At 44.2% G+C, this 25,685-nt stretch overlaps 1 protein-coding gene, 1 long non-coding RNA gene and 1 pseudogene across 4 annotated transcripts in view; 2 read left to right on the forward strand and 1 right to left on the reverse strand.

Annotated features, from left to right (window-relative positions):
* Window positions 1-25,685, reverse strand: part of LOC309607998 (late cornified envelope protein 2A-like) — a 366,173-nt pseudogene that overhangs the window by 247,612 nt on the left and 92,876 nt on the right. The window contains exon 7 of the transcript XR_014249615.1: window positions 2,019-2,181. The product of XR_014249615.1 is annotated as a late cornified envelope protein 2A-like (transcript). The remainder of the gene's footprint in view (window positions 1-2,018; window positions 2,182-25,685) is intronic.
* On the forward strand, window positions 11,411-16,954 carry S100A11 (S100 calcium binding protein A11). 2 transcript variants are annotated; one of them, XM_082347258.1, is made up of 3 exons: window positions 11,411-11,560; window positions 15,266-15,418; window positions 16,283-16,954. In XM_082347258.1, exons 1-3 carry the CDS (start codon window positions 11,558-11,560, stop codon window positions 16,439-16,441), a joined length of 315 nt encoding a protein of 104 aa, XP_082203384.1. In that variant the 5' UTR covers window positions 11,411-11,557; the 3' UTR covers window positions 16,442-16,954. The 2 variants fall into 2 exon arrangements, with proteins under 2 accessions (XP_082203384.1, XP_082203383.1); XM_082347257.1 differs by lacking the exon at window positions 11,411-11,560 and adding an exon at window positions 12,829-12,861.
* LOC309608069 lies at window positions 18,862-22,174 on the forward strand. Its single transcript, XR_014232632.1, has 2 exons — window positions 18,862-21,258; window positions 21,366-22,174. It is a non-coding gene; the product is annotated as an uncharacterized lncRNA (long non-coding RNA).

Here is a 25,685-nt window from a genome sequence, read left to right on the forward strand (position 1 = left end):
AGTGTTGAAGCACTTGATCTGACAGGTCTACAGAAGGGCTGAAATTCACTATCACAGGAGAAAAATCTAAGATATGCAGTCACTATATGCACTCACTCTTTCATCTGTTCATTTACATATTGAAGGCCACAACTGCGCTATGTGTTAATTAAAAAAAAAAAAAACTAAGATATGGCGTCCATCTTCAAGGAGCTTATAGTCTCAACGGGAAGAGACGTACGCATAGATAAATAACTGCTTGCAGCAGTCAAGGACATCAGGGTACTGTGGAGACACTGTTCAGCTCTACTGGATGGGGAGTGGATGGGAGAGGCCATCAGGAACACCTTCAGAAAGAAAGGGCTGCTCTGCTGAGTCCTAGGATGAGCAAGTATTTACAGTAAAGCCGGAGACCTAGTTCTAGAGAGTCCTCACCAATTCCTGCAAACCCTCTGGGCTTCAGCTTCTTTATCTCTAATGGAATCAGCTCCAAGAATTCCAACCCATAGAAAATCATTCAAATAGATAGCTAATGAGAACCGACTGTATAACACAGGGAACTCTACTCAGTGCTCTGTGGTGACCTAAACGGGAAGGAAATCCAAAAAAGAGGAGATATATGTATACGGATAACTGATTCACTTTGCTGTACAGCAGAAACTAACACATTGTAAAGCAACTATATTCCAATAAAAAATAAATAAATAAAGTGTGGCTTGTGTAGACTAAAAAAAAATTTTAAATAAATTTAGACAAAAAAAGAAAATCATTTATTCACCCAGCAAATACTTACTAAGTATCTCAGTGGTCCGAATAACAGAAACCTTGAAATAATAAAAACCCAGAGGGACCAAAGTCTTAGGGATGTCTCGTCTTATAATTCAGGAAGCAACCAAAGTTACCTCCACATTTGATCAGTGGAGGAGAAAGAGGAGAGATTCTCTCCTCTGGAATCTAGAAGTTGTTCTCTTCCTGCCAAGGGCTCAGATGTTCTACATAAACCCAACTGTTGCCAGGTTGCAGGGCAAAGGATGTGCAGAGAAAGGAAAGCCAATTCCAGGGACAGGCCACTTTAGCAGAACACTGCAAAATGCACTCAACAGAGATTCAAGTCTGCAACTGCCAATTAGCTGGTGAAGACAGTGCTTGAAGCCCGAACTTTAAGAAATTGTCAACAAACTCTAAGACTTCATAGTAAGAGCTTTGAATATCAGGAAGGTACCAATGTGGATCACATGGCGGAGGCAGCAAGGCAAAGAGCAGGTACATAAAAGTTCAGGGAAATAAGCAAACCCAAGATTACAAAGTAGAAGATCAAGACAGCAATAATTCCTTTAACCACACCTACTTAAGGAGTTTAGTCAGATCCCTAAGACACACAGAATTTGTTACCATTAAAATAACACCATATTACTCTATTACTTATATATTTATGATTGAGTTAACACTTTAAAAACTGTATATAGGCTTTTCTAAAGTGTTAATTCAGTCATTCCCATCTTCAGTTAAAACAAATAAATAAGTTATTTTGGGGAATATTTACTTGAGCTGAGTGGACCCTTCGGACAGCGAGTCAAGACCCTGGTTCTTAGAATAGGCAAAACAGGTAAGAAGATGCCTTAACAAGGCTTACTCCTTCCAGGGTGGGCCGTACTTTAAGTAAAAAGGGAGTAGATAGTTGTCACTGATTATTTTCCTTGGATCCTGAACATCCAAATCACAACCAGCCATCTCCTACTGCAACTTCTCAAGGGAGATGTGCAAAATCACTGCTTATTATTATAAATCATGAACCCCCAAATCCCATATAGAAATCCCAGACAGCGAATAAGTTGAACTAAACAATAAAATTCCTTTCAGGCTTCAACTCTTTCCACACTTTAGGCCTTGCCTTTGATATCTAACTAATCCAATGACAAAAAGACACCAGAGAAAGCACTGAGGAAACACAATTCTTTCCAGAGTGCACCCCTGTTCCAGCTGTCTACTGCCGTGTAACAAACCACCCCAAAACTTAGTGCCTTATAGTACAGCTCTACCTCTGCTTCACATGGTGCCAGCGGGGTAGTTTGAGGCTGGAGGATCCACTTCCAAGATAGCGCACTCACACGGCTGGCTACTTGGTGCTGGCTGGTGGTTTCCCTGCACGTGGATCTGTCCATGTGGCAGCTTGGGCTTCTTCACAGCATGGTGGCTGGTTTCCTTGAGTGAGCACCCCAAGAGAGAAGCAGATAGACTCCATGTCACATTTTAACATCAAGTCTCAGAAATCACATAGGGTCACCTCCAAAGTAGTCACCACAAGCCCATCCAGGTTCAAGGGGAGGAAACATAGATCCTACCTCCTGAGGGGGGGAGTGTGAGGGTCACATTGTAAGAAGAGCATGTGGGAGGGCAGAGAGTGTTATGGCCATTTTTGGAAAACATAATCTCCCAACACAGCTCCCCAACACCCATTCTATCCCTAAACAATTTGTCTCAGCTAACTGAGGTAATTCCATCCCTTTGGCCATCTATTCGTTCAGGGATAGGCAGGCCTAAACCATGTGGGGCAATGGGATTTAAGAGAAGGCTGTTCAGTGTTTCTGGAAAAGAAAAGCAAGTCTCTCCCCAAGATGTGAAACAGAAAATACATGCCCTGGATATGTCACCTATGATTATAATGGTAAAGTGGATCATGGGGTAAAAAGATGGAAGAACCTCATCCCTAATGACATCACTGAGCTGCTGAATCAATCAACCCTGGAGCCTCTTCTGCTTCGGGGGACTCCTGTTGTAAAGACAATAAATAATAATTTTATGGTTCCTTAAACTGTCTTAAGTCAATTTCCTATTATCTTCACCCAAAAGCACCCTAACTCATATATTTTCTCTCTAAAGCCTGGGAACAGAGTTGAACTAACCTACCCACTCCTAGGCCTTCCAAGAGCTGGGGGGTGGGGATATGGGGTCCAGGGAGAGGTGAATCAGAAGGAAGTCTTATTGCACAAAAATGTCAAACCGTTGAAAAAGACTGCAACGCAGACCACAAGAAACTTTAAATTCTTCATTTGTCACATAAAAGTACTCATGCCTACTACTAACCCATCACACACTTGTCCTAGACCCAGAGTATGAGTAGTAGTAGTTTGAATGCCATTTAGGGTGAGTGGGTGGTGCCCCCCAGAAAAGGCATTATACTATACCTGGTCCTCAAGGAGCTGATAGTCTAACAGGAAAAAAAGTGGTACATACTTAAATAGCTATAATTCAAGATAGGCTGTAATACATGCCACAAAAAAAGTGCAGATAAAAGGCTGTGGTAGATCAGTGAAGAGACAGATCCTTTTTAGTTGGAAGAGATAAGTAAAAAGCTTCCTGGAGAAGGTTCTTTATGAGTTGCGTCTTTGTACAGGTAGAATTTGGACATGAGAAGATGAAGGAAAAATTCCAGATGAAAGGAAGGAAATACAAGAAAAAAAATCAGTAAGTGGGAAATTCTGGGGCTCCTAAAGACAGGAAGATATTCAAACTGTGACCTAGCACTAACCAATCAGAACAGTGGCCAGCCTACGAGGCTGGAGCAAGTCCTAGAGACCCTCACCACTCCATGCATTAATCCTTAAGTTACTTGATTATGGGAATCACATGGTGCAGGAGAGGGACTGAGGTGGCTGGGGCTTCAGGTGAATGGCACTCAGGGATTCAGGCAAGAAGAGAGGACAGGGCTTCCCTGGTGGCCAAGTGGTTAGGAATCCGCCTGCCAATGCAGGGGACACGGGTTCGAGCCCTGGTCCGGGAAGATGCCACATGCCGCGGAGCACCTGAGCCTGTGTGTCACAACTACTGAAGCCCGTGAGCCTAGAGCCCGTGCTCTGCAACAAGAGAAGCCACCGCAATGAGAAGCCTGCGCACCACAACGAAGAGTAGCCTCCGCTTGCGGCAACTAGAGAAAGCCCGCGCACAGCAACGAACACCCAACGCAGCCATAAATAAATAAATAAATTTATTAAAAAAAAAAATTAGAGAGGACACTTAGCAACTGGTAGAGAAGAACTTCAATATTTTAACAACTAGTGTGGGCGAACCAGTGAGAACCGGCAGGAGGATCAACCCTGCCTACAGGCAATAGTGAAAAGTTCCCACTTGACCAGAGTTTGCAGTAAATGAAAGAAAATAATGAAAAAAAAGAAGCTGGGATTCGAATTTCATCTTGAATTCCAAGACGAAAAATTTGGACAAAAAAATGAGCAATACAGATCCACTGAGAACACTTTGATGACACATTCAGATCACAACGGATTAGACATGGATCTGATATGGTGTGGCCTCCTCAGAGTAGAAATGTAACATACATGCAACAACTTGCTGTGAGTCACTGTGAAAGAGAAAATTTCTCAACTCTGCCTAACGACAGTTGGAGACTAAAAACAACTATGTGGAGGACTTTAATGGTTTCCAGCCACCAGCATGAAAGATGTCTAGAAGAATATGAAGGAAAGTGTAGATGTGCGCAGACAGTGGAGGAAAGCAGTTAACTTCCACCAGCTTGCCCAGGAACTCCATGTCTGTCCTGAAGATGCCATCACAATAGGACAAATGAGGGAATTAGTGAGGGCCAGCAATTAGGGCAGAGGCAACAGGAAGTGAAAAGACAAGGGCTTGAAGGGATAACAATAGTGACACCAAGATCTGCAAAGTAGAGCCTACAAAGCACACTTTCATTTAATCCACACAGCAATACTGCAAGTAGTAATTAACATTTGTATAACACACCACCATTTGAAGAGCCCTTTTATATTTATTATCTCCTTAATTGCTATCACCATTTTACACACGGAAAACTGAAGCTCAGAAATAAAAAAACAGTTTATCTTAGGGAGAGGGCTGGAACTCAAACTCAGGCCTTTAGATTTCTTGTCCAGCATTTCCATTTACACCACAGTGGCCTCAGAGATTGAGAGGTCATTCCTTAATATTGCAAATGTGGCCTCAGTGCTATGGGCAAGCACTGCAGATTATGGGAGAAATCAAAGGATCTCCCCTTACAGTTCTTATCTTCAAGCGGTAAATCTTCCAGCCCAGGACTTAAATGGGAAGAGCCTCACTCAAGAGACTGAGTGTACACCTTCTGATGCAGATGACTCAGTTTCTAGAAGGAGCCCATTCCTGTTTTATTAATCAAATTAGATTTGGGGATCCTCAAAGGAAGGAACCATGACTTTTTTATCTTTGTACCCTCAGACCCTAGCACAGGATCTGGTACTCAATAAATACTTGTTGAATAACTTAATTTATATAAAATTTAAGACTTTTAACAGAAATAGCTTGCGATCCTTCCCCCCTAAAAAGAAAAACAAAACAAAGAGTCAACAATTCTTGGAACAATTATTTAACATTGTCCTGAATGTTAAATCACACAGAATTAAACCAAATACAGCCCCTACTCTGAAATCATACTATTCGTTCAATCCCATGAACGTTCACTGGGTCTTACTATGTGCAAATGGCTATAAATGACACAAAAATGAACATGACAGATCCATAATTTCAAGGAACTCACATGCTATCAGAAAAGATACATCTATTAACATAAATCCCTGTAATACACAGCAGAATATTAAAATCCCTCCCCACAAGAAATAATTTACAAAATATTATGGAAGGAAGGGTAAATGTGGGTGGTGGAGATCAGAAAAGCTTCATGAAGGAGGAGCTTCATTGAAGGAACCATAGAATTTCATCAGAGGGAACTGAAATTAAGGATGTTTCAAAGGCAGAGAAAGCTTGGGTAACAGCAAAGAGGTAAGAAAGTATAGAGGATCTTTGAGTGATAAACAGTGGTTCCATTTGTTAAAGCATGGAGCATAGAAAGGAAAGTGGCAGATGACACGCTGAGACCCCCTGCCACAACCTGTCAGTGTCCTATACCTGTTTCACTTCAGACAGCATAACCTGCTTCACACTCTTGCTCTCCATTCCAGCTCCTCTCATCATCCGGGATGAGCTCAGCACTGATGAGGATCACCCACCCAACGCCCCACCCTCATAGCTCTTGACCTCCCTCCTTCATGCCCATGCCACATACACTGCAGTCAGTTTGAGGCCCTTAGCCATGCTTGGATTTTGCCATCATAAGAGTTCTATCTACAGATTACTAAACTCACTGGAAGTTTGTATTATACCAATAACTTCTTAAATCCCCAGCTCTCTCCTCCCTCTTTTCCATTTAACTTGTTCTTTGATTTTATGGAGAAATTTTTTTGCGCCCACCCACCTTCCATGTCCTCACTCCTTCCTTTTTCTTTCTGAACTCAATGACCAATCAAGTGGATTACTTTCTCACCCACACCCTCAACTCCTTCACTGCCTTATCCTTTTGTTATATCTATTCTGTAAAACCCTAAACCTATTTCACAAGCCTCTCTCTTGGATCCAATGACTAGATTTCTAAACACACCAGAAGGAAGCCATACAGCCTCACAATCATACAACCATGTGTATTAGAGTCACTGCAAAATTATAGCTTCCTAAGCTTTTGCACCACTCAGCCATCTGAGTCAGCTCCTGTTTCCATTTCCCTCTGGGACCATGGAGAACCTCTTCAAGTCTCCTACTCAAATCCTGTGGGCTCTGTCAAGCATGTCCTTACCTCCCTCTTCATATGCCAACAAGGGTATCAGGAAGGATACGCCTCTGCAGCCCTATAGAGCTACGGTCCCTCTATAGTCTCACTCCTCATTTTCCCCTTTTCCACTCTGTGGAGTAATTCATCCACCATAGCTCCTCTGAGACCTTGCTCTATCATTTGTATCCTCTCAACCTTGTACATGTGCCTTCCCATTCTGGTAACTCCTTCTCCATACCCTGTGAACCCACTCAAGGGAACACTGCAGTAAGTAGGATACTGGCTCTGCCCTCAAGTAGCTTGCTGTCTAGTGAGGAAAATAAATAAGTAAACAGAAAATGACAGTAGAGTATAGTAAGAATTATAATACAAGGAGCTATGGAGGAACATATAGTGGAAACAGGACATGCTGAATTCCTCCAGCTTTGAATTGTGACAACACATGCGAAGTTCTGTCTACCAGAGAACCTCATTAGAGACTCGGTGCCCACGGCTTTTACTGGAGGCTGGTCGCATACGCACACTCTCTCCAGCATGTACTGGAAAACTCCAAACTCCCAGAAGGAAAGCAGGTGCTTGGCATAAACTACACTGTTTCTACCAACAGTTTAGGCACAATGAGCCACTCTTAGGCACAGTGAGGCACAGTGAGGGAACAGATGGGAACCCTCTTGAAATCCTAGTTCCCAGATGCCAGCCAAAGTCCAGCCTTGCAAGCAGGCCTTTCCAAGGACAGCAGTCTCGGGCTGCTATGTTAACTCTTTTTTTGCATAGATACCTAGCACTCTCTTAGGAGATGAGGAATGCTTAGGGAAGATGATTTCTAGGTTATATGAAGGATGATACTATGGACTTAACTGTGTCTGTCCCAACAACAACAACAACAACAAATTTGCGTATGTTAAAGCCCTAATGTGACTGTATCTGGATATAGGGTCTTTAAGAGGTAATTACAGTTAAATGATTAAATGCTTAAATGTCATAAGAGTGGAGCCCTAATTCAGTAGGAATGTGGCCTTATAACAAAATGAAGAGAGAGAACCCTCCCTCTCTCCACCATGTGAAGACTCAGTGAGAAAGCAACCATCTGCGAGCCAGGAAAAGAGCCCTCATCAGGAACTGTGTCGACTAGTACCTTGATCTTGGACTTCCAGCCTCCAGAACTGTGAGAAAACAACTTTCTGTTTAAACCACTCAGTCTGTGGGAGTTTGTTATGAGAGTCCAAGACGACTAAGATGAGAAAAAGACTATTGCAGGCAGACCAGACAGATGTGCAAAGGCTCTGAGGTGAGACAGAGATTTGAAGAGCTATAAGCAAATGTGACTGTTCCCGGTCCTATTCTCTCCTAAAGTGATTTCATCCCTCTTCCAAACCCCCACATCTAAGCAGAGGCCAAGTTTGATTGCTTTTGCCTTCTCCGTACTTGGAAATTCCCTGCCCCACCTCCATGGCCATCTCACCTTGGTTATTGCAACAATATCCTAATATGTTCCTTGCCTCTAGTCTCTCTCCTCTCTGGTACATTTTCTATGCTTCCCAAAAGGTGATCAAGTCACTCTCCTGATTTAAAATCTTCAGTGGTTCTTGATAGATAACCCTCAGGATACAATCCAAATTTCCAAGCGTAGCCCTTAGTGCTCTGACCCTTATCTCTCCAGGCTCAATCCCACAGCTCCTGGCTCACATTTACCATCACCCCATACCCAAAGCCCAGGACTACCGAACCACCTGCAAGTACTGAGAATACACATACGCTTCACCCCTGCTTACTTTTGCACAAGCCATTATGGAAGGGTTCCTCTGAAGACACCACTCTACGTTCTAAGTATTTTACATGATTACATCTTCACCCTCACAACAACCATATGAAGTGAGTACTACTACTCTCCACTTTATAGTTGAGGAAACCAAGGCACAGAGCAGATAAATGACTTGCTGGAGCTCACACAGATAATATGTTGCAGCACTGTGCTATACTGACTTCACCTTGCTTCACCACTGTGCCCATCCACCTGATGAATTCTTTTATTTACTTTTTTTTTTTTTACACCTGGTGGATTCTTATTCATCCTTCACTACCCAACTCAAGCATCACTCTCTCCACAACACCTTCTCTGCTCCTCCAGAGTTAACCACTCACTTCATTCCCAGCAGTATCACTGTGCCTTGGTCACATCCCTGTTACTATGGTTGGCTACTGTATCCATTTAAGATCCTGCCCAGCCCTGCACAGAGCTCAGGTTGCACATAAGAATTACCCTGCACCATGGAAGTCCCCACATTTATTTCCTGAATAAATTGACTCATCTGTACCTCATTTTTGTCTCTTGGTATCAATTTACCAGCCCTCACTCATCCTCAGCTCCTTGCCCACTTTAGCCCTTCACTTTGACACACCGTTTACCTACTTTGCCAATTCTACTTTGCGTGTCATCTTCCTGAACTCTCCCCTCCTTTAACTGAAAACCCCTTTCATCATGACCCTGGTGAGATGTCAACACAGACAGCCTTCACTGGGCGGGGCTGACCCCCCAACCTGGAGTATGGAGAATTCTGGAGAATTCATACTTATTTGATTCAGCTCTTTTCTTTGGTTTCACTCAAGCTACCTCATAGGGCAGGGAAGTTATTGAAAGAATAGAGGCCTTACATGAAATCAGGAAAACTAAACAACCAGGTGCAGGAAGAACAAGAACACTATTCTGCACATTCTTTCCAAACTTCATAGCTCCTACTTATTTATGGTGTCTGCTTCTTCATAATTTTTATTTGCCATGACCTCATGATTCTGTCCATGCAAATGTTCAGCTTCACTTTTCTAAATGCCTGATTTGCTATGTGTTGCTAATTTCAGTTTCCCAAAAAGCTGAAGGGTCCCAGCTCATCTTTTCACGTCATGTCGTGAAACATCCACTACTATCCATTCTTTGGACTAGCAGTCCTTGAGTCCAGCACTAACCTCAATCCAATCAGCTGTGACAGTGGGCACAGGGTCAAATCATGCAAAAATTCACTAATGGGGCTGGATTTTCAGCAGAGGCAATAAATGGGATGTTTTTCCTTAAAGAGGAATGTTGTATGGGAGGTCCCATGATTCAGGTATGGAGTAATTTAGACCAATGATTCTTTACTATTTTTGATCATAGATTTTTCTGAGAAACAGATGAAAGCTCTGAAGAAGAAGTTCTCTTATGCAGAAAATTTCACATATACCTTTAGGGTATTTGTGGACCCCAGCAGCCATCCATGGAACACCCCCCAAAACACCATAGTCTAAAGTCTATCCATAGACCACCCCAAAGGCAGGCATTAATATCACATTTATGTTTGTATCTCTTGTGCCTAGCAGTGGGCCTGGCACATAGTAGTTTTCCAAAAATATTTTTTGAATGAATAAATTGAAGGAGTCATTCATTAATTAAGGTTAAAGAGGATTTGCAAAGCCAGATAGAAGCTAAGAAGTTTGGATTTGATATAAAAGGCATTAGAGAGCCATCTTGTTTGGTTCTTTTGTTGTGTTTCGTTTTTAAGCAGGCACTTGATCAGAGCTGTACATTAGAAAAATGTGTCTTTAACAGTCAATAGAACAGATTGGAGGGCAAGAGACCAGTTAGGAAACTGGAGGAAAGAGGGAATGCAAACCTAAACTAGAACACTGGAGGTGAGAATAGAAAATATGAGGGGCAGATCCAAGATAAAGTGTAAAAATAAAACTGATGGTACTTGGCACTCGATAAGATTTGCGGGTAAGAAAGGGATTTAGAGTCAAAACCTGGCTCCAAAGTTCTCAAGTCGGGAGAATAGAAGAATGGCAATACCATTAGCAGAGGTAAGGAAGACAGAAGAGAAACCGATTTAGGGAAAACAAGTATCTCTTGAATTGAGTTTGAGGCTCAGGTGAGACTTTGAAGTGGATTCAAGAACAACTGAAAATGTGGGTCTGGCGTAGGTGAGAAGAGATGAAGGTCTGCTCAGAAGTGACCAGCTGAGGCTGCAGGAGCAGAGGGGATGCCAGGAAGCAGTTTACACAATGCCCTGCAGCCCATTATCTTTCCTTTGCATCTATTCCCGTTTTTGAAGCCCTCTCAAAGCCATCATTTTATCTGATAGTCATAACAATCTTGTGAAGTAGGAAAGGAAAGGGCACCTACTTTTACAGGTAAGGAAATGGAGGCTCAGAGGACTGAGGGGTTTTGCCAAACGTATTGCAATGAAGTAATTACAGATCCAGGATTAGAACCCAGAGCTTCTGATTCTTCATACAACTCCCAACTCCGTTGCCAACTGCACACAGATAAATGCCCTACTTGCAGGGTTCAGTAGTTTGCAGTAGTACTGTACCGTTGCAGTTCTTTGGGGTCTAGGGTCTTGCTTTGTTTTGTTTGTTTTTTTAACTTTTCGGTTTAGAGAGAAGTCTGAGACAACGGTGCTCCAGCTGGCACAAATCACTACCTTTTAGTCTGTTAACGTCTCCAGTGTGAAAGAAGAGACAGCCCTGGTTTCTATGGAACTTATAGCCCACACTCCACGTTGCACGTTTTTCAAAGGGACCTTTCTGCCTGTCTAACATGAATGACCAGAAAGAGTTCGTGAGCTTGTACAGGGAAAAGATCCACGGACTTGGACAGACTTCTAGAAGACCGCTATGCAAAACTTTCAATTCGGAAAAGTCCAAAATCTTCAAGGTTCACGGGACATGGGAAAGAGATTCTTTAGGGCTCAGCGAAGACAATGGGTTTTGTGCGAGTTTTAAGGTGAAGCCGTGTGCTTGGCAAAGAAGGGCGACGGCGACCAGTCCGGATCCGCGCGGCGGCGGGCGGAGCGGAGGAGGGGGCGCGTGAGTCAGGCGGAAGCCGCGCGGGGCGGAGCCGGGTGGGGCCGGACCCTGGAGGCAGCGGACCCGGCCCGCCGCTTAGTTCACGCCTCGCCGCTCCTCGCTCGCAGCCCTGTGCTTCGCTCCTCTCCGAACATGGTAAGCCGCGCTTTTTGTCTTCCTCTTGCATGAAAAGAAAAAAGCAACAGCATACTTTTCACCAGGCTTGGTCTTTGATTTTTATGTGGACGTGGCAGGAAACAGAGCAGGACGAATGAATCTATGGCAGGGAATTAGGAAAGAGCGGATGGATGGAAGGAGCCCTGAATTATACCTGTAATAGCCTAGGGGTAGCAACGGGAGGTTCGTTTTCCAGGCGAAGGTCTAGGGTTGGGATAGAGGAAATGCACTGCGAGCCGCGCCCCGCCCGGAGCCCCGCACGGGGTGAAGCCGCCCCGACCCCTCGCTCAGCCGGGACGGGGGCGGGGGTGTCCGGCCGGTGCGGGACGCCCCTCGCCGCCGGTGTCCGCGGAGCCCGGGGTACGACCTAAAGACAGGGGCTGGAATTCTGCGCGGCGACGCTAGTTATGTACAGTTCTAGAGACCAGAAAGGGCACGTTTCAGACCTAGTGGTCTGAGCCCTAGGGGAAATCAGAGTTTCAGTAAACGAGCCGCAAACGGCCAAGACGCAGAGACTGAAACTGAAGCGGGTCCCAGCTAGCCGAGCGGCGGCCAGGAATGTGGGAGGAGCCCGGCGCCCGGAAGCCCCCTCCTCCTTTCTTTTTCCCCTTAGCCCACCATCTTGTTAGGCGCTCACCCCGTCTCCTGTTTTTCTTCTCTCAGCTCCTGCCATCCCCATTTTGAACTCTATCTTTTCCATTAATCCACCTCCAAAATCTGCCTCTTCCTTGGCCTCTCCTTCGTGAAGGGAGGTCTGCAAACTTCCGCCCAAGGGCCAAATCGGGGTTCTGTTCGCCCACGAGCTACGAACGGATTTTACATATTTAAATAGTTGAAAGAAAGTTAAAGGAAGAATAATACTTTGTAACACGTGAAAATTATTTGAAACTCAAACTTAAGTGTTCATAAAGTTTTACTGGCGCACGGCTACGCCCATTCGTGAGTTTTCTGTGTGGTTGCTGCCCTGCTACAAAAGCAGAGTGACAGAGACCATATGAGCCGCACTGGCCTAAAACTTATACCATCTGGCCCTTTACAAAACACGTTTGCCAACCCCTGCTTTAGTCTGCCAGTCTGTACCCCCGACTGCTCTTTCTCCTTTCCGTGCAACAGCGAGGAATCAGTCTCACATGGAACCTTGAAAAGGCAGACCCAGGACCACCAAGCGGTGAAGACCTGGAATGACCGCCCCGGCGGAAGGTGGATGCCACCAGGGCTCCTTGGGAGGAAAGGGAGCATGTTAGTTAAGAATGAGAACTGCAATGCTTGAGTTTTTACAGGTGTTACTTTTTTTTTTAACTTTCTCAAATGTTGAGTGTTTAGCATGCATTTTTTAAAAATTATTTTTGTCTGAGTTGGATCTTCACTGCTGCGCGCGGGCTTTCTCTAGTTGCAGAGAGCGGGGGCTACTCTTTGTTGCAGTGCGAGGGCTTCTCATTGCTGTGGCTTCTCTTGTTGCGGAGCACGGGCTCTAGGTGCGCGGGCTTCAGTAGTTGCAATATTCCGGCTCAGTAGTTGTGGATCGTGGGCTCTAGAGCGCAGGCTCAGTAGTTGTGGCACACAGGCTTCGTTGCTCCGCGGCATGTGGGATCTTCCCCGACCAGGGCTGGAACCTGTGTCCCCTGCATTGGCAAGCGGATTCTTCACCACTGCGCCACCAGGGAAGTCCCTAGCATGCATTTTTTTAATTCTCTCACAGCACCCATTTATCATTCTGTTTTCTCCTTCCTATCATTGTTCCCATCAAATACAACTCTGAGGATGCAGTGATGGGGAGCACTGGCCTCCATCCAAGCAGGAGATCTCCTCTTCTCCTTCAGCCACTGCTCCAACTTGACCAAAGCTTTCCTGTCTCTGGGCCTCTCTGCCCCTCCAGCACTACAAATTTTGCAATTCCATTTAAGTAATTTGATAATTGTGTTTCTTTTCCTCTGGAAATTACCTCTGGGAAGAAATGCAGGGGTTTTAATTTTCTCCATGTGGCTGATAGCAACAGTTTTAAAGGGGAAAAAGAAATCTGTCAAGATTGACGTTAAGGAGAGAAAAAGGAAAAGCAGAAAGCCACTTTGAAACTGGAAAATCAAAAAGCAGTCTGAATTCCGCAAAGAAGAGTCAGAGGACACATCTGTAGGTCTAGAAAAAGGTCACAAAGCCCTTGTTCCTGTAATCTGACACATTAGTAAGACTGTGAGATTGCAGTCCTGGTAAGAAAAGCTGTTGTGCAAACACATCTGTTTCTAGGCTGTGGTATTTTGTTTCTCACCAAAACTCTGAAGCTACCAACACTTTTCTAAAGAAAAAGTTCTGACAATGTGACCGTTGAGGAAGAATCCATCTCCAGAAGGGGCTTTATAGATGCTTCCGGATGCAATGAGCACGGGGCACCTGGCTAGGCAGTTAAAGCACCTGGAGAGACTGAAGGAGGGAAGGAGACTGGCAGCTGTGCAGCTAAGAGCTCAGATCAATAACAGGGCTCACATCAATCCTTAACATATTAATTATGGGGCCTGAAAGCCTCCAGCTCTGGGCTCCAGGAAGTTCATCCCAAGAACAAATTAACGGGCTAAGTGCTACATTGCGAATGTCATCATCCAATGTGGACATTGTTAATGTTCAGAGAGAAAGCTTTGGAGGAAGGGTGTGGCCCTGCAAGTTTCCCAGAAAGTCTGCAGTTCCCCCTCTTATCCACCAGGGGGAGCCCACGAGTTCCTCACGTCTGGGGCCCAGGTGCTGGCTGGAATGAGGGGCAGACTCAGCATGACAGAATTTCCTTGAAGACTTCTGTTGTAAGGAAAGCAGAGCCCAGAACAGGATATGAACCTTGTGCTCCTTCTAGTGCAACCACAGCTGTGGTTCAGCTCCGTAGATGCGATGGGAGCTGTGTGAGCGGCAACCTAAGAGCCCCCATATCAACCTTCCTGGTGTGAAGTGACCAGAGAAGTTCCACCAGCCTTTTCTGTCAGAATTAGTGGCATCTGGGAGTAGAAGGAGCAAAGGCCAAGGGCTGCAGAAAGCAACCTGGAGGCTGAGATTGTAGAAGTAGCTCTGCCATGTCAGTTCCCTTCTCATGCCTGTTTCCTCACGTGTAAAATTAAGGGGTTCTAACTCTCAAATATGAAAGCTGCTTTCCAACATCCAAAAAATTCTCAGACCTACCCCATACACAATAATAACTATGCTTTTAGTTTTCTTCTAGAAAATGTATGAGTCCTGGGAATTCAGTATTCCTTTAAAAAGAAATGCCATTTCATTTATCACAGTAGCCTCTATATACCCTTGGAAAATAGGGAATTTTTTAATCTATAGACAATGCTTGGTATGCATATGGATTTGTGGATATATAGTTATACATATATTTACCCACACGTTCTAAAAATATCAGTAAACCCTGTCACCTCACGCTCATCTAGGCAGTCTACTGCTTTCAAACACACCAGCATGCTCCATATTTACCCTCACTAATTTTCACCTGGAATAAACATGTGAGGAGATGTGGGGAGGAAGCCCACCGAATGTGACTTTCTGTGGTTGTCTTGGGCCCCTTATCCCCGTAAACAATGACCAAGTCTTTCAGGAAACTGCTTGACCCAAAATGAAGAGACGAGATCCTCTGGAGTTTTCCCTAGCACCCAGCTTTTGATATCTTGCCCTTGTCTGAACCCTGAATTTTTTTTTTTTCCAAAGGCAAAAACATCCAGCCCTACAGAGACTGAACGGTGCATCGAGTCTCTGATTGCTGTTTTCCAAAAGCATGCTGGAAGGGACGGTGACAACTGCAAACTCTCCAAGGCCGAGTTCCTTATCTTCATGAATACAGAGCTGGGTGCCTTCACAAAGGTATTGGTCCCTGCCCCCACCCCAAGGCCACCCACAGCATGAAACAAGACCCTGGCAGAATGGCTAGGAGTGAAGGACAGCAGCTGAGCCCCTAGGGCTGAGTGAGCTCTGAATGACTATTAAAGGACCTTCTGTTCTCCTCTTCTTTGAATAAAGTGTGTTCTAAAGATCAAAGTTATCAAACTGCACTGACATAGGTAGGGAACAGTGATTTTTTTCATTTAAGGAGAGGGGCTTACAAAATGGTAAATGGAGTAATAGAAGAGTTTTCAAATTTTATTCCTCCATCCCAAAGCCTCTAGGGCAGCCGTGTTCTGTAGAACTTTCTGTAGTGATGGAAATAATGTTCTATATATGCGCTACCTGATATGGTAGCCACTAGCAACTAAAGGACTGACTTTCTAAATTAATTAAGTAGCCATATGTAACCAGTGGATGTAAGTTTGTGTATGTGCTGGGGGCTTGGATGAGTGGAGGATGGGGCTGATTAGGCAGGGCCCGCATCCTCTTTCCACCTCAAATCACTCCGCTTTTATGTAGTTTGTATATTGGAGTTGCATGCAACACTTAGAAGAAGTTTTCCACTGTTTTTACAAAATCGAGTAACCCCTGCTGGTCACAGAAAGAACCCTGGACTAGGAGCTAGAAAAGCTGGGTTCGTGTCCTAGGTCTTCCGCTTAAGCCCCTCACTTCACCTGTTTGAGTCTGTTTTTGTCTCTGAAAAGTGCGAATATTAATAACCCCTACCCGGTACCTCACACTCTTGTAAGAATATAATGTGGAAACATTTTTGAAAGCATCTTAGAAAGTACAATATAAAGGTACTAATAAATATCATTATTATTTTTATTATTATCTTTGCAGAACCAGAAGGACCCTGGTGTCCTTGACCGCATGATGAAGAAGCTGGACCTCGACTGTGATGGACAGCTAGATTTCCAAGAATTTCTTAATCTTATTGGCGGCCTGGCCCTAGCTTGCCATGACTCCTTTATTAAGAAGTGTGCCTCTTCCCACAAGTAAATCGGAGGAGCCTTTGGGCCTGGCCTCCAGCCCCACTCCCTTTCCTTCAGCCTCCCAATTATCATCCACCCCTCACAGCCCACACATACCCTGAGCCCAGTGCACCCACCACCCCATGCAGGCCACTCCTGCTGGTAGTAATAAAACAATACTGTTCTTTGAAGCACACACTGGAGAGTCAGTAAATTTGTACAAGGGAGGGAGATGACTGGGAGGAATATAAATTAGATTGATGGAAACAGTTACCAGAAGTTGCAAAGTAAACAGTAAAAATGCATCTTGGGTGTATACATAATCATGACTAATGATACCAACATAATCATCTAAATTACTCAGACTGATGGAGAGACGTCACTTATTGTTCACTCATTAAACATCTATACACCCCTACTACAGGCACTGTCATAGGCTTTGAAGATACAGTCAGCAAGACAGACAAGGTCCTGCCTTCACTGAGGTTACCTTCTAGTGGGGGGAACAATAAATGAATAAAGAACTATGAGTGCAAAAAGATAGTTGTTGTCTTTCTGAAAGCCAAATTGAATTCTTTGCAAAAACTTGATTAGAGAAATTCACTGAAGATAACTGTGGTTGATGTAGGTGTAGCTGAAACAACTGTAAACAAATGTGAAAAACCTCATAAAAATCTAGAAGCATCTTTCACTCAGATTGCCTCACAAGTATCTTTAAATTCCTCCACTTAAAGGAACTGGGACTTCACCCTGGTGGTCCAGTGGCTAAGACTCCATGTCCCCAATGCAGGGGGCCCAGGTTTGATCCCTGGTCAGGGAACTAGATCCCACATGCTGCAACTGGGAGTTCACATGCCACAGCTAAAGATCCTGCATGTCGCAACTTAAAAAAAAAAAGATCCCACATGCTGCAAGGAAGATCCCTTGTGCAGCAACTAAGACCCAGTGCAGCCAAATAAATACATAAATAATAAACTTTTTTTTAAAAAAAGGAACTGAAAATCTGAGTGTGATTTATGCAAGAAAGGCAGTATAGGGGCTTCCCTGGTGGCGCAGTGGTTGAGAGTCTGCCTGCCAATGCAGGGGACACGAGTTCGAGCCCTGGTCTGGGAAGATCCCACATGCTGCGGAGCAACTAAGCCCGTGAGCCACAACTACTGAGCCTGCGCGTCTGGAGCCTGTGCTCCGCAGCAGGAGAGGCCGCGATAGTGAGAGGCCCGCGCACCGCGATGAAGAGTGGCTCCCGCTTGCTGCAGCTGGAGGAAGCCCTTGCACAGAAACGAAGACCCAACACAGCCAAAAAATAAATAAATAAATAAAATTAAAAAAAAAAAAGGCAGTATAGCAAAATGTACACGTTTTAAGTTTAAATATTTCGAATATTTTGATGAATACCCATTTTAACTGATTTTTTAAGTTAACCAGCCAGCTACTGGTCCCTACCCTTCAGAAAAGACAGTCTCTACCATTTCCCAATAAACTCTTATTCTTCTGCCTGCCCCAGCTTGATCTCTTCCACTCCTTTCTCCACCCTGTGACCAAAGAGTTTTTAAAGGCAAACTTGATGATGTCACTCCCTTGGTTAAAACCAAGCATTGATTCCTCTTAATAAGCAAGATGAAATCCACAGTTATCTTTGGGCACCCAAGGGCCTTCATGATGTGTCCCTAACCCCTTCTCCAGCCTCATTTCCACTTCTCTCTAGACTTGCCAAACACTCCTGAGCTGATAACTAAGTGCTGTGCCTCTGTCCCTTCATAATCTCTTCTTGCTGCCCTGAAAGCCCTTCGCCCCTTTCCCACCTTTTCCTACTCTATAGAGCAGCACAAGTGTCATCTCCCCTTATTCTGTGCCTCCACAGCACTCTGTTCTCACCTCTGTTACAGCACTTATCACTCTGTATTGCAACTGTGATGTCTTCCCAGACTTGACTTTGAACTCAGGAAAAGGGATCTAGTTAAATGCATCACTGTATCACTAGTACCTAGCGTGGTGCCCGGCATATAGTGGGTCTGAAAAAGTAGATAGTGCTATAAAATCAGACTTGGGACACTACGCATATCAGTCAGGGTTCCCACAGGAAACACGTGCACACTCACCAGGGTCACTGAAGAAAGTTTATTGAAGAGACTATTACAAAGTTGTGCTCAGGGATAAGAGAAACACAAGGGACGTCAAAGCACCAGGGACTAGCAAAATTAGGAAGCTGTTACCACCACTAGTCCTGACTGGGCAAACCAAGGAGCAGTTACTGGAAGCTAGCAAGAACCATAGGCAAGGGAGAGGGGTCCCCACAGATGCTGTGGCCTTGTTCATAGAAATACAGCCACTGTCAGACCACAGGCAGCAGGAGGGAGCCAGGGGAATAAATACCGATTTCTCTCTCTTCCCATCTTCATGATCTCCTGCCAGTGCGTCCCATGGGACAAGCCAACTGGAAAGCTGAGAAGGGCAGAGAAGCATAGAAAGTGGATATGGAGGGGCAAAGAGAATATCCATCACATCGTAGAAAGGTGAGATCATTATTTCCCTACCACAGAGTTACTCCTGTCAGAGAGAGAAGCAGAGGATAAAGTGCCAACGCTAATGCAAATATTTTTTAGTATATATCCTTAATTTATTAAATTTTTTTTGTGGTTAAATTTACATAACATGAAATTTAACATTTTAACCATTTTTAAGTATACAATTCAGAAGCATTAAGTACATTCATATTGTGGTGCGACCATCACCACTATTCATCTCCAGAACTTTTTCTTCCACGACGGAAATTTTGTACTCCCCACTCCCCTCTACTCCCATCCCTGGCTACAAACATTCTACTTTCTGTCTCTGTGAATTTCACTACTGCAGGTACCTCATACAAGTGGAATCATACAATATTTGTTTTTTTGTAACTGGCTTATTTCACTTAGCATAATGTCCTCAAGGTTCATCCATGTAGCGGCACATGTCAGAATTTCCTTCCTTTTTAAGGCCGAATAATACTCCATTGTATGTCCATTGTATGTATACATTACACTTTGTTTATCCATTCACCCACCAATGGACACTTGGATTGCTTCCACCTTTTGGTTATTGAGAATAATGCTACTATAAACATGGGTGTACAAATATCCATTAGAGTCCCTGCATTCAATTCTTCTGGATTATACACCCGGAAGTGGAATTGCTGTATCATATGGAAATTCTATGTTTAATTTTTTAGGAACCACCATGCCATTTTCCACAGCAGCTACACCATTTTACATTCCCATCAGCAATGTACAAGCAATGTCCAATTTCTTCACATCCTCACCAACACGTTATTTTCTGTGTTTTGGATAATATTCAACTTAACAGGCATGAAATGGTATCTCATTATTTTTATTTGCATTTCCCTAGTAATTAGTGATGTTGAGCAGCTTTTCATGTACTTATTAGTCACTTATATATCTCGATTGGAAAAATATCTATTCGAGTACTTTGCCCATTTTTTCCCCACTTTACTGAGGTATAATTGGTATAAAAAAACTGCACATAATTTATGTATACAATTTGGTAAATTTGTCCATTTTATAATTGGGTTGTGTGGTTTTTTATTGAGTTGTAGAAGTTCTTTATATATTCTGGATATTAATCCCTTATCAGATACATGATTTGCAAATATTTTCTCCCATTCTGTGGGTTGCTTTTTCACTCTATTGATAGTGTCCTTTGATGCACGAAAGTTTTTAATCTTGATAAAGTTTTAATTGTGAATGTATCTATTTTTCTTTTACTGCCTGTGTTCCTGGTGTCACATCCAAAAAACCATTGCCAGATCGAATGTAGAATTTAAAAAAAACAGAAAAAAAAATCAAGCAAAGATCCAACCCTTTTTAGGAAGGTTTGGGCCATGATGTTAGGACTTCTGCCAAGATTGAGGATGGAGCAAATACAGCAAGCCCCTTCCTACTGCAAATAATGCTGGATAAAATGGAACACCCCCCTCCCAAAATAAGTTTAAATACTTAGTTCAAAATTCAGAAAGAGAAATATCCAGATGCCAAAAGCAAAAAACGAACCCACAGTTGTAATTATGCCAGAATTGAGGTCATGTGAACCTAGGCTGCAGAACAGGAGCTCTTAGCTAAAGGAGACAAACCACTAAAGAGTTGCCCTATCAGTGATGAAGACTGAAAAACTCAGCCCACCACCCCAGACAAGACTCAGAATAAGCCATAGGGGGAACAAAGTTATCTGAGAGAAGTCAAAATGCTGCACATGTGCTTCCTGGAGGCATGGGGCTCAAACACACACTGCTGCTTTGTACAGAATCTCCAGGCTAAGAAACTGCCTTAAAAGTGCTCCAGAGCAGTAAACACAATAAAACCCTAGGCAAATGCAAACCACCTCATAGAGACACCCCAGGCATTTGCAGGATTTCCACAGAAGACAAATCCTGCTAAAATAGGCTGCAAACATTACAAACATTACACTGCACATGAGAGACTATCAGTATATGCAAAAGATGAGAGACTTTGCACCCAAGTAACGAGAGAGAGCAATCTGGAAAGGACTTTAACATGAGTATGTTTAAAATGTTCAAATAAATAAAGGCAGGAAGTAAGACACATAAAACAAGAACAGGGATACATGAAGTAGGAAAACAAAAGAGAAGCAAATAGAGAGTCTATACATGAAATATATAGTCATGCAAATATATAAAGGATCATGAAGCTGGACGTTGCACCAACAATTCCTGGCCCTGCTGGGGTGACGACGGGGAGGATCTGTCCCTGCCCGCGAGACCTCAGGAAGACCTCGCTGACTCACTGCACCCGGCCACCTCACAACAACCCTGTTGTACTCTCCACGAACCTGGTGAGAGATGGTTTGGGAATTTGGGCAGAGAGACAAGGAGGACCACACCTGTACAGCAAGATTGATCATTCACGCTTTGTTTCTCTGCTCTCTCTAATCTCCCCCAGTCACCAGTGAAAACATTCCTGGATGGCCACAGTCAAGAAAGAAGACTCTGAGAGGGAAAGACAAGTCTGCACTGGCTGGGAACTGGCTCTCAGTGACTGAAGCACCCTGTGAGAACAGGCAGCGAGGGCGGAGAGGAACAACGGTAATCCTGGGCCCTCGCCGCACCTCTCTCGGCTGAAACTGCAACCCACGCAGAGAGAAATGTTGCTGTCGCCAGATTCATATTTCATCCTCACAGCGACTTAGTGTCAACATTATCTTAAACATGATGCATGGAGTCGCCAGAACTTCTGGTAGGAATCAAAACAAAGAGAACTCAGGAACGTTGTAAGTCCAGTCTACAAAGAGATTAACTTCTGACAGAGGAAGAAAACCAAATGTGGAAGTTGGAGAAGGTGTACATTAACATCACCTAGGCAGCAGAGGTTGCTTCATAAATGCTAGCAACCCTCTCCTCATTTCATCACCATTAAACCTCCTGAATGGATGGTTGAAACTTTTGTTCTCACCCTGCTGACTTCTGGGGAGGGGAGAGGAACTAGATATTGAGTTCAATCAGCAATGGCCAATGATTTAATCAATCATGCCTATGTAATGAAGTCTCCATAAAAACCCAAAAGGATGGGGTTTGGAGAACTTCTGGGTTGGTGAACACATGGAGACAAGGAGAGAGGGGAGCGCTCTGAGGGGACGTGGAAACTCTGAGCCCCTTCCCGCAAGCCTTGCCCTATGCATCTCTTCCACCTGGCTGTTCCTCAGTTATATTCTTTATGTAACCAGTAATCTAATAAATAAAATGTTTCTCTGAGTTCTGTGAGCCACTGTAACAAAGTGACGGAACCCAAGAAGGAGGTCATGGGAACCTCCAAAGTATAGCCAGTCGGTCAGAAGCACAGGTGACAACCTGGACTTTCAATTGGCTCTGAAGTGAGGGGAGGGAAAGGACTGAGCCCTTAACGTGTGGATCTGACCCTATCTCCAGGTAGATAGTGTCAGAATTGAGTTAAATCGTAGGACACCCAGCTGGTGTCAGAGAATTGCTTGGTGGTGTGGGGAAAAAAACACACACACAGTAGTTGGTGTCAGAATCATTACCTAGCATCCTCTAAGAGTGACCAATGGGGGACTTCCCTGGCAGTTCAGTGGTTAAGACTCCATGCCTCCAATGCAGGGGACGCAGGTTCGATCCCTGGTCTGGGAACTAAGACCCCACATGCCACACAGCGTGGCCAAAAAAAAAAAGTGAGCAATGGGATCGTTTTGCTGTCATTATTTAGTAACATTATTAACTCATAGATTTAAGCATATTAAATATGTTTCTGTTATTTTCCTTATCAATACTCATATTGTCTCATGTTTGGCCAGTGGGAGGTCCTTTGAGTTGGGGCCTAAGTTCCTATGACATGACCCTAGTAGTCTTTGATAACTTCCTTCTTCCTGGTATAAGATGTTCCTAGATCATCTAGTGCATTTCCTGCACCAGACCTTTCTTCAAGGATCCCTTCTTCCTTTTAGCAGCCTCTCATCCTTTTTGTTTCCTTTGCCCACTCTTCTTCCTGTACCTTAAGACTCAAACTCAGTCTTTGACCTTCTCCTCTTATGTCCCTAGTTTCTCCCATCAATGAAAGTCATAACCAGTCACACTTCAACTAGCACTCCTTGCTGGCCTATATGTCTGCATTCTTTTTTTTTTTTTAATAAATTTATTTATTTATTCTTGGCTGTGTTGGGTCTTCTTTGCTGCGCGCAGGCTTTCTCTAGTTGCGGCGAGCGGGGGCTACTCTTCGTTGTGGTGCGCGGGCTTCTCATCACAGTGGCTTCTCTTGTTGCGGAGCACAGGCTCTAAGCATGCGGGCTTCAGTAGTTGCGGCTCGTGGGCTCTAGAGCACAGGCTCAGTAGTTGTGGTGCACGGGCTTAGTTGCTCCGCAGCATGTGGAATCTTCCTGGACCAGGGCTCGAACCTGTGTCCCCCGCATTGGCAGGTGGATTCTTAACCACTGCACCACCAGGGAAGTACAATTTCTGCACTCTTAACAATAATAAGCTCTTCAACCTAGTTTGAACCTGCACCATCTGCCCTCCAAATTCTCGGGCCTTTGGACTGAGACTACATTATCACACCAGCTTTCCAGGATCTCCAGCTTGCAGGTAAATTTTGTAGAACATGTGAAATTAGGCCAAATAGAGGGGAGGGGAACAACAAATAGATTACCTCTGCACCTTTGCTGTTTCTTCCTTCACATGGAATTCAATTTGACATGATTCAACTTAACTTTATTGTCTTCCATGTCCTAAATGTTGTACCCTTATTGTTGGCATTAATAGTAATAATTCTAGGGCTTCCCTGGTGGCGCAGTGGTTGGGCGTCTGCCTGCCGATGCGGGGGACGCGGGTTCAGGCCCTGGTCTGGGAGGATCCCGCGTGCCGCGGAGCAATTGGGCCCATGAGCCACAACTACTGAGCCTGCGCGTCTGGAGCCTGTGCTCCGCAACGGGAGAGGCCGCGGTGGTGGGAGGCCCGCGCACCGCGATGAAGGGTGGCCCCCGCTTGCCGCGGCTGGAGGGGGCCCTCGCGCGGAGGCGAAGACCCAACACAGCCATAGATGGATAAATAAATAAATAAATAAAAATTTTAAAAAAAATAGTAATAATTCTAATAGCTAAAACTTATTAAGTACTTACTGTGTGTCTAAGAGCTTTACATATATTATATCTTAACAAGTATTCCTCAACAATCCTATAATATAAGCACAATTATTAATGCCTATTTTATAGAGTAAGACACTAAGGCACAGAGAGACTGAGAACTTTTTCCAGGTCTCACAGCAAATAAAAGGCAAGGCCAAGTCTGCCTGACTCCTCATGATGGTTAATTTTATGTGCCAGCTTGATTGGGCAAAAGGGATGCCCAGATAGCTGAAAAAATATGATTTCTGGGTGTGTCGTGAGGGTGTTTCTGGAAGAGATTAGCATTTGAATTGGTGGACTGAGTAAAGCAAGAGGTCCTCCCCATGTGGGTGGGCAGCATCAGATCCCTTGAGAGCCTGAATAGACCAGAAGACAGAGGAAGGGCGAATTTGCCCTCTCTAAGCTGAGACATCCACCTTCTCCTGCTCTCGGACTTCGACACTCCTGGTTTTCTGGCTTTCAGACTCAGGTGGGGACTGGCAACATCTGCCCTCCGAATTCTTGGGCCTTTGGACTTGGACTACATTATCGCACCAGCTTTCCGGGATCTCCAGCTTGCAGACAGCATATCATGGGACTTCTCGTCCTCCATCACCTCATGAGCCAATTGATACAATAAATTTCCTTCTATATGTATCTATATATGCTCTTGGTTATGTTTCTCTGGAGAACTCTGACTAAAACACTTCCAAACTCTATCTTGACCACTAATCCATTTGTTGTTTCCCTCCCCTCTATTTGGCCTAATACCACATATTCTACAAAACTTACCTCAAGTCTCGGGTCTTCTAAGAAGCCTCCCTTCCTACTCTGACCAGTGTGACTCGCCCTGTCCCTCAACTACTTCACTACCAATGAGGCGCTTAAGAATACACTGCCACGCAGCTTCGTTCCACTTCAGCTGCAGATTCTGATTCCCTGAGTCTGTGGTGGAACCTGAGATTCTGCATTTCTAACAAGCTCCCAGGTGATGCCGCTGCTGCTGGCCCATGAACCACATTTTAAGTAGCCAGGATATAGCAGACATACACATATAACTTCATCAAGTATATTTACCAAAATATGAACAATGGTTATCTCTGGATGCTCCATTTGTTCTTTATATGTTTCTGTATTTTTCATTTTTCTATCAATGGATACCGTTTACTTTTATAATCAGAAAAAGGTATATAAGTATTAAGCTTTTGGGACTTCCCTGGTGGTCCAGTGGGTAAGACTCCATGCTCCCAATGTAGGGGGCCTGAGTTCAATCCCTGGTCGGGGAACTAGATCCCACATGCATGCTGAAATTAAGAGTCCGCATGCTGCAACTAAGAAGCCCACATGCCGCAACTAAAAGATCCCGCATGCCACAACTAAGGATCCCACATGCCACAATTAAAGATCCTGCATGCCACAAAGAAGATCCCACATGCCGCAACTAAGACCCAGCGCAGCAAAAATTAATTAATTAATTAATTATTTTTAAAAAGTATTAAGCTTTCAATGTTCCTCACAGTATTCAAAATAAAGTTCAGATTTCTTCACTCAGCACCAGTAGCTCTTTGTGATTTGGCCCTTCACAGATTCTATGTCTGGATCTCCTGCAAGCTCCCAGGTACCCACACATCCCACGTACCCACCAAACCTTC

This window comes from Balaenoptera borealis, assembly GCF_965194805.1.
Source record: "Balaenoptera borealis genome assembly, chromosome: 1".
NCBI lineage: Eukaryota > Metazoa > Chordata > Mammalia > Artiodactyla > Balaenopteridae > Balaenoptera > Balaenoptera borealis.